Here is a 9,591-nt window from a genome sequence, read left to right on the forward strand (position 1 = left end):
AGATGAATATATATTGTCAATACATGAAATTAAATTCAATAGTTAAATAAGTTAACTTATGATTGATAGAAGAACATAAATTTAAATGTTTATATAGGTTTTTTTTTATCATCAATATATTAGGGCCGTCAAAATGGACTAAATCCATCGGGCCAATTCATTTACCCGTTTAAATGGGTGGATTTTGTCTCTAAAATTAAGTCTGTTTAAATTTTGGGCTAAACGGGTTGAGCCCGATTAACCCGAAAAAAATGACGGGTTAAACGGGTTGGTCTGTTTAATTTTTTTTTTACATATTTTTTAAAGAGTAACACTTTTAGCTAATATTTCTCCCGATCTGACCCGAAAACCCGACCCATCAAAAAATAAAATAAAATGATAAATGAGTTGGCCCGTTTAACCCATCGGACTGACCATAAACAGTCCGGACTAGAAGATTCTAGCCCGCAAATAAAACCGGCTTAAACGGGCCAGCCTGTTTAACCCACAGGCTTAACGAGTCGGGTCTAAATGGGCCGGGTTAGCCGTTTGACAGCCCTACAATATATATACAAAAGTTGAACCTTATCTTGTAAATACATACACATAAAAGATTCGTGAATCACGTGGACAATGGATTAAGTAATTGTTCATGCAACCGATTCTTTTAATGATGCAGTTGAATTTTGAATTAGAGAAGTGCAGCACAGCCCAATATTTAATCTGTGTATACTATAATTAGTATTTAGTTCCTTAGATTTAATGTGTGCTAAGTTGATAGGTTATGTCTTGTCAAGAACGCAAGTTCTTATTGAAGTGAAAGCGAAACAAGAAAGCTAATGTGTCAACTTTTAAATTAGGGTTTTAGGGAGAAATATTCTGAAACTATTGTTATTAAAAGATGTTAAGACTTAAGAGCAAAATTTGGGATAGAAATAAAAGTAGTAATATATTCTAACATTATAATTTTTGGTGTTTTTTAAAATTGTAGAAGGTATACAAATTAGAAGGTCCGATTTCTGTACCTCAAATTTTTTAAATTTTTTTTAACACAAATCGGACGGTTTGATTTCTGTACCTCTAATAAATCCGACAATCCAATTTCTATCTCTCTAATTAAACGGTTCCATATTTAAAAATAACACGCCAACAATTTATATTTTTAAAAAATACTATTGCCACTTCAATATCAAAAACAAAAGGTTGGTTGGACTTCTTGGCTAATTCTTAATTTTAATTTCTTGCCACGTAAGAAAGACTGTGACTGAGGTCCCCTGCTGACACAAATAGTTGGGTTTCTTTCACAATTGCAATTCTCTCATCAAACCTTAGCCGAAAGGTTTCTTAATATTCTTTAGAATTCACATGACCCATTTCATAAATTCTTGTATTTATAACTCGCATTCATTTTTGCCGACTAATTATCCCAAATTGGTCTCACAACACAGTAATTAGGCAACAATTGAATTGTTTTCTTCTCAACCGTCATGTAACTAGAAATATAGAAATTAATAAGTCATGCAATTACACGTTAGAGTCATCATCAGTTAGTTAACACTTTTGTAGTTTTTTTTTATAATATATTGGTGTCAAAGCACACTTTGTAATTGATTTTAATTCCCTTTAGGACTTGAATAATGAAAAAAGCCTTCTGGGTTTTGGTGGGTTTTAGCTAAAGTTTCAAGCTTTGTTGTTTGTTGTCTTTGAATAATCAATGGAAGGAAGTGATATATACAGAGCAAGCAATACTTTAAGAACAAGAAGTTCAACACTTTGGAGAAACAGAACAAGCAGAGAGGTTTTCTCAAATGAAAGAGAAGAAGAAGATGATGAAGAAGCTCTTAAATGGGCCTCACTTGAGAAGTTACCAACATATAATCGTTTGAGAAAAGGGTTATTAACCACATCTAGAGGTGTGTCTAATGAGATTGACATCACTGAGCTTGGGTTCCAAGATAGGCAGAAGCTTCTAGATAGATTGATCAAGGTTGCTGAAGAGGATAATGAGAACTTCTTGTTGAAGCTCCGAGAAAGGATTGATAGGTAATTTTGCAAAATCTCTACTCTTTTTTGTTCTAATATTTTTGTAAGGACATCAACAATGAGTTTAATTTTGATGCACTAGCAGTGTAAAACGTTTTATACAGTCGTACAATTACATTTATTCTTTTGGATAATCATTCACGTGATTAATATGAAATGTAATTATTTTTATTAATATGACATTACATAATTGAATAATATTTATGTAAAACTACTTTATATTGACGGTGTATCAAAATTAAATTCTCAAACTATTGCATACAAAATTTTTCCAATTTCCCCTGTTTTCACTAATTGGAAAGGATAATAGGAATATTCTGAATGGAGTTAACTGTAAGATGGCTAATTCCTTTTGGGTATGTATTCAATTTGGTCCTCTAAATTAATTTGCATGGGAGGTGTAAATTAGTCTTATTTTTCCTCTTTGCATTTTCTTTCATCATGATTCTTATTTTGTTTTACTATTAAATTTATTAGAAATAATATTTGCACAATTTTTTGTACGTTTTCTGTACATTTTTTTAAAATGCAAAAGACAAATATTTATCTTCTTTTGCTGTTTATCAACAATTTTTATTATTAAAAATAAAAAATATACAAAAAAGATGTATATAAATAAGAATAAAAAATATTTAATTATTGGTTAATTTTTCTTATTCTTTTATCTATAATTTTTTCTATCATTTACCATACTGGATATGGTTTAATTTTTACACTAAAAATTATAGATTATAATTTTTTCTATCATTTACCATACTGAATATGGTTTAATTTTACATTAAAAATTATAAATTATCACACTACAACAGAAACAGATAATAGCAGCAGTTTTTTTGTTATTTGCGGCGATTATAAATTTCCGCAAAACCAATCTCCAGCGGTTTCTCAATCAACATCCTTTAGCATGGGAATTAATTATTGCGGCAGTTTTTATAAACCGTTGATATAATCACTGCTGTTAAGATATTTTGTGTCAGATTGTATGACAGTAATTTTAAACCGCCACATTATACTCAAAGAGGATTTTCTTGTTGTTTTGCGATGGACACAAACTGCCGCTATTTAGTTTTTAAAAATTATGAAATGGGTTATTAATAAAAAGATATTTGCATATATACTAAGTAATTATCTCATAATGTTTTATTATTTCTCCCTTTTTTGTTGACTATTTTCTCTCTCCCTTTGTCATGTCTTTTCTTTTTTTAATAATTTTTTGTTTGATTGTTATATGTATTATTTATTTTAGAGTTGGAATTGACATTCCAACGATTGAAGTTCGATTTGAGCACCTAAATGTTGAGGCTGAAGCTTATGTGGGGAGTAGAGCAATGCCTACTTTCATAAACTTTGCTACTAATCTAGTTGAGGTAAGACTTCTTAGGAAGATTAATTAATGTTGTTTTTTTATTTAATTAATTATTTTCTTAAGTGTTTCTTTTGTTAAGAAATTAGTCACACATTAATCTTGAATAATTATCACTTGTGTGTTGTAGAGTGTTTTGACTTTTTTCCACATTCTCCCAAGCAAAAAGAAACAATTGACTATCCTCAAAGATGTTAGTGGAATAATTAAACCTCGTAGGATGACATTGCTTCTTGGTCCTCCAAGTTCTGGAAAAACCACTCTTCTTCTAGCTTTATCAGGAAAACTTGATCCAAGTCTCAAGGTAAAAATTAAGATTGTGTTTAGTTTATATTTTTAATATTTTTTTATTTTTAAAATTTTATAAAAAAAAGATAATATAAACACAAAATATAAAATTTTATTTTTCTATTTTTTATAAGTTTTTAAAAATAAAAATACAGGCATCTTATCATTTTGTTCTTCATTACATGCATTGAATTGTTGGAGAAGTACTATATATATGTTCAGTTTTAAGAAATTTAATTTATTTAGAATGGATTAATAAATTCATATGAACATTGTTCGATTCATGTAGTCCCAACTAATTGGACAAGACCTAGTTGTTGTTTCCAGTAAGTAAATTAAACTATCTAAATAAATTCAAAAATGCTAGTTATATATCAAAATCAGTCACTAAAATCAGTCATCAGTATATTTGTATATAAATACATGTGTAATTTAATTTATTTTTAATGTATATTTATATTTCAACATGTGCTGATTTTGGTATACATGTAACGTAGTCGAAATCAATTCATGCTTTAATTTCCTAGTAATTATTGTATGGACTAAATTCTTTATTAAGCACTAATGCTCCAAAACCAAAACCCTTTGTAAAGGGTTTAGTTAAACATGGTATATATAAGAAAAGTAATATTTTGATTAATTAATTTTTTTCCCATCTAATTTGGATGCCTATTATTATATTTGGTCTAAAGGTATCTGGAAAAGTGAGTTATAATGGACATGAAATGAATGAGTTCGTACCTCAAAGAACTGCTGCATATATTAGTCAACATGATGTTCATATTGGAGAAATGACTGTTAGAGAAACGTTGACTTTTTCAGCAAGGTGCCAAGGAGTTGGATCACGTTATGGTTAGTTAATTTTAATTTGTAACACGTTGTTTGTTTCTTCATCACATTAGTTTTTTAACTTGTGTTCACTAAAAAAAGTAAAATTAAGATTTAAAAAAATTTATTTTAATTTTACTATCTCCGATTTTTAGGGTAAAAAGAAAAAGGACAAATTTTATTCAAAATAAAAACATTTTATTATTTTTCTTTTTTTTCATGTCATTCTCTAAATATATTTTTATTTTTCAATATCTTTGTATTAATTGTGGTTAAAAAAATAATATATAATTGGTTGTAACTTTTTGTGATCCACATTTGATAGACTTGCTATCTGAGTTGTCTAGAAGAGAGAAAGAAGCAAAGATTAAACCTGATGTTGATATTGATGTTTACATGAAGGTAAGAAAGAATCTATATATTACATAAAAAAAAAAGAAGCTTTTATATGAAATTAATATAATGGATATAAAATATATTTGGCATTTGGTTCTTCTAATAAACTAGGCCACTGCAACCGGAGGACAAGAAGCAAGCTTGGTAACAGATTATGTACTAAAGGTAATAACACTAGAAATAAGTGTTTCTTTGGTTCTATATAAAATTTCATTTTTTACTTTTTACTTTTTTATCTATGTTTTGACATCAGTATTTTTTTTACGATTATGTTACGTGTACACACTAATTAGCTACTAAAATTAGTCACCAATATAAAATACCTATTGAAATACAATTATACATTAAAAATAAATTGAACTATACATATGTAGTTATACACAAATATACTGATGCTGATTTTAGTAACTGATTTTGACGTTCGAATAGCATTTTTTATTTTTTTTAACAATTAAATACTATAAAGTGTTAACTACAAGGTTATGAATGCAGATTTTGGGTTTGGATATTTGTGCCGATACAATTGTAGGGAACGAGATGTTGCGCGGTATATCGGGAGGACAACGAAAACGAGTTACGACAGGAGAAATGCTAGTTGGACCAACAAATGCTCTGTTCATGGATGAAATCTCAACTGGTTTGGATAGCTCCACTACTTTTCAGATTGTGAATTCTTTAAAGCAATATGTTCACATTCTTAATGGAACTGCGTTGATCTCGTTGCTACAACCGGCACCGGAAACTTACGAACTTTTTGATGACATTGTTTTAATCTCTGATGGTGAAATTGTCTACCAAGGACCCCGTGAACATGTTCTTGATTTTTTTGAGTATGTGGGTTTCAAGTGCCCTGAGAGAAAAGCTGTTGCTGATTTCCTTCAAGAAGTAAGTCAAACGAATTATCTATTTTGGTTACTTTTATCGAATAATTAACCCAATATTTGATATTCATATCTCTCATGATAAAAAAATGTTAGTTATTTTCGGGAACTAAATCTCTAAAATAGTCTATAAAAATTATGTTATGTGTTGATTTAGTCCTTGAGATTTCAATTGTACTATTATTATCTTTGAGATTGATTTTTGGACGTTATAGTGGTTCTCCGATCCCTCGGCAAATGGAATGATAAACTAGCACATCAATATTATTACCACGTTGGACACTGACGAAATAACATTTTCTTTTGACGTCCAATGTCCAATGATATCAGATGCAACGTCGTTTTGATATATATTGGTATCTAAAACGATTTTCGCATTGAGAAAGTATAGGGAGCCAATGGCTTAAGCGTACAATGTGTACAATGGATGTTTAGAAAGTATTAGAGATATGACCATTAGTGTTACATTGTCTTGTTAGGTTATGCTTTTGGGATGAGTGGTTTCATGATATGGTATTAGAGTTCTAGATTCAAAAGATCAAGAGTTCGATCCTTGGTGAACCCCAAAATCTGCTTAAACTTTTGGAATGAGTGGTTTTATGACATGAAATGTTTATTATCCCTGTATTCGGATGATTATTCTGGATAATATGAGTGATGCTCATTTTATTCATGGACAAAAGATTTAGCCCATTGTACACATTGTACGCTTAGGCCATTGGCTCCCTAGCAGTACTCGCATTGCATTTATTAAACAACGTCGTTTCTCTTTTCATTGGGCACCAAAAGCAAATTGCGTCGCTTCACCAGTGTCCAATGAGGAATTGGAGTGCTTCGCTTCACTTAGTTTGTTGAGTCACTGTTGAAAGGAGTCGAAGGACTCCTACAGTGATCGGAGATCAATTTTGAAGACAATAATAATGCAATTAGTATCTCAAAAACTAATAAATCAGGGTATACTGTGAATCTCAAAAACCACTTTAAAATTTTAGTTTGCTTTGAGTAAATTAGGTCCTGAAATTTTATTTACTATTTCTGTATATTATGAAATAATTACCAAGAAGTCTTTATATATCTAAGTTTTATATCATTTGTTATAGGTAACTTCTAAAAAGGATCAAGAACAATATTGGGCACGCAAAGATCAACCTTACAGATTTATAACCGTTACTGAATTCGTGGAAGCGTTTCAGTCGTTCCACGTCGGTAGAAGAATGGGGGATGAGCTTGCAACTCCATTTGACAAGTCTTTGAATCACCCAGCTGCATTGACAACTAACAAGTATGGCATCAGCAAGAAGGAGTTGTTAAAGGCTAATTTTTCAAGAGAGTATTTACTTATGAAAAGGAACTCTTTTGTTTACATCTTCAAGTTATTCCAGGTGATCACCTCTATTTACTTGTATTAATTTCTTTTATACAATTGTGTAATTAATTCGTTATTTAGATAATTATTCATATGATTAATAAAAAAAATAATTATTTTTACTGATATAGTATTACATGATTAAATGTATGTACAATTTTATTTTTTATTGACAGTGCATAAATATTAAATTCTTTTGACAATATTATATAAATTTTTTTCAATAAGTATAATTTAACGAAAGACTGTAATATGTCTTATCTTATAATAGCAATGAATATGTTGCACCCTACTACCCTAGCATAAATTTTTTTAGGACCAAAATAAAATTCATTAATTTTATATATGATTATATGGCATTCATACATGTTTTGTCATTTCCATTCATGTTAACTCTTCTTTTTTAATTTTTTGGCAGCTTACCCTGATTGCCATAATTGAAATGACACTGTTCCTAAGAACTAAGATGCATCGAGAATCAGTTATTGATGGAATAGTTTATTCGGGTGCTCTATTTTTCTCAGTAGTAATGGTTATGTTCAATGGAATGGCTGAGATTTCAATGACGATTGCAAAGCTTCCTGTGTACTACAAGCAAAGGGATCATCTATTCTACCCTCCATGGGCATATGCTATACCTAATTGGATCCTTAAAATCCCAATTTCACTTTTGGAAGTTGCTGATTGGATAATTCTCACATATTATGTCATTGGATATGATCCAAATATTTGGAGGTAAAAAATATCATTAAAGTGGGCATTATTATTTGGATCTTTGAAATTTTAATTTTAATTTTTTTTATTATGATATAATTTTAATTTATGGTGTGATGAGGCTTCATTATGTTGTTTATGCAGATTCTTGAAGCAATACCTGGTGCTATTTCTGGCAAGCCAAATGGCTTCTAGTTTATTCCGAGCAATCGCCGCAATAGGCAGGAATCTCATCGTCGCTAACACATTTGGATCATTTGCACTTCTTGCTGTTTTTGTATTGGGCGGTTTTGTTCTTTCAAGAAGTAAGTTTAGTTTTACATATTTACTAACTATATTAATTTTTTTTTTATAATAACGGCTTGAATAATCATCCAAAAAAATAGATATAATTAAATGATTGTGTAAGTAATACATCAAAATTAAACTCTTATATTTTTACATTAAATGCTAAATCATAAATTTTAAATTCTAAATCCTAAATTATCACAATAATGAGAGTTAAAAAGACAACTCACGAATATTAATGGATTAAAAATTTGTTTCGTATACTTATACTATTTAAATTAATTAGGCACATGAATTCCTTTGAAAAAAAAGTAGGGTACAAGTATGGGGATGTTATATTGTAAAAGTATAAAGAAAAAATTTAATATTAAAATTATAATAACATAATTTAAGTAGAAGTATTTAAATATACCTAAGATTAAAAGAATATTGTACTAATTTATTTCATTTAAGCGTCAATTTTTTACTTATATATACTTTTGGAACAGGCTTCAAAAGTAATATTTATCATTAGTATTTTATTTTTAGCATAAGAAATTATTTGACATATCAAGATAAGTACTATTATAATTATTTTAAACATAATATTTTACTTATATTCATGTCAATAATATATATGTCATGGACCCGTTTTTAAGTTCAATTTGTTATTGATGATTCTTTGATTTGTTTGATTAATGTAACAGAGGACATCAATGACGGGTGGATTTGGGGTTTTTGGATTTCACCAATGATGTATGCTCAAAATGCTATAGTGGTTAATGAATTCCTTGGAAATAGTTGGAACAAGGTGATGATCGATCATGATTTCTTGAACTACTATTGTAAACTATCTACTACTAATAATACTATTAGTTTAGAAATAATGAATTTAATTTGATGCCTAATTCATCATCATTTTCTCTTCAATTATATATAGTTCACCCCTAACTCAAACAAGACACTTGGAGTTCAATCACTAGAGGCTCGTGGATTCTTCACAAAAGCTTATTGGTATTGGATTGGAGTTGGGGCATTAATTGGATTTACATTCATTTTCAACATTGTATACACCCTGGCTCTTACATTCCTCAATTGTGAGTATCAAAACCCTTAATTTTTGAGTGAATACCCCCATTCGGCCCTAACAATTATTTCGAAAGGACAATGAGGCAAAAAAAAAAAAATCCCAATTCGATCCCTAATCATTTTTTGGGACTGATTAGTCCCTGTGCCAAAAAAAATAATATTAACTTTTTTTTTGGCACAGAGACCTCGTTGTCATTTCGAGATAATTGTTAGGGGTCGGGTTGGATTTTTTTTTTAAGAGCCTCGTTGTCTCGAGGTAATTGTTAGAGGCTATTTTGGGTTTTTCTCTTAATTTTTTTTTATAATTAGTGTTTGAAAAACCAACTCAAAATAAATTAAAATTATTTTACTTTGCATTCTTTAATTAATGGAAAAAT

The 9,591-nt window shown here is 29.4% G+C and overlaps 1 protein-coding gene across 1 annotated transcript in view; it reads left to right on the forward strand.

Annotated features, from left to right (window-relative positions):
• Window positions 1,336-9,591, forward strand: part of LOC107617806 (pleiotropic drug resistance protein 1-like) — an 18,728-nt gene continuing 10,472 nt past the window's right edge. Inside the window, exons 1-12 of the mRNA XM_016319676.2 lie at window positions 1,336-2,022; window positions 3,269-3,389; window positions 3,516-3,689; window positions 4,366-4,525; window positions 4,827-4,903; window positions 5,009-5,062; window positions 5,390-5,782; window positions 6,879-7,160; window positions 7,563-7,879; window positions 8,003-8,163; window positions 8,833-8,936; window positions 9,066-9,222. Coding sequence (XP_016175162.1) covers window positions 1,694-2,022; window positions 3,269-3,389; window positions 3,516-3,689; window positions 4,366-4,525; window positions 4,827-4,903; window positions 5,009-5,062; window positions 5,390-5,782; window positions 6,879-7,160; window positions 7,563-7,879; window positions 8,003-8,163; window positions 8,833-8,936; window positions 9,066-9,222 — 2,329 coding nt within the window. The 5' untranslated portion in view covers window positions 1,336-1,693. The remainder of the gene's footprint in view (window positions 2,023-3,268; window positions 3,390-3,515; window positions 3,690-4,365; window positions 4,526-4,826; window positions 4,904-5,008; window positions 5,063-5,389; window positions 5,783-6,878; window positions 7,161-7,562; window positions 7,880-8,002; window positions 8,164-8,832; window positions 8,937-9,065; window positions 9,223-9,591) is intronic.

Source organism: Arachis ipaensis, chromosome B09, assembly GCF_000816755.2.
Source record: "Arachis ipaensis cultivar K30076 chromosome B09, Araip1.1, whole genome shotgun sequence".
Lineage (NCBI taxonomy): Eukaryota > Viridiplantae > Streptophyta > Magnoliopsida > Fabales > Fabaceae > Arachis > Arachis ipaensis.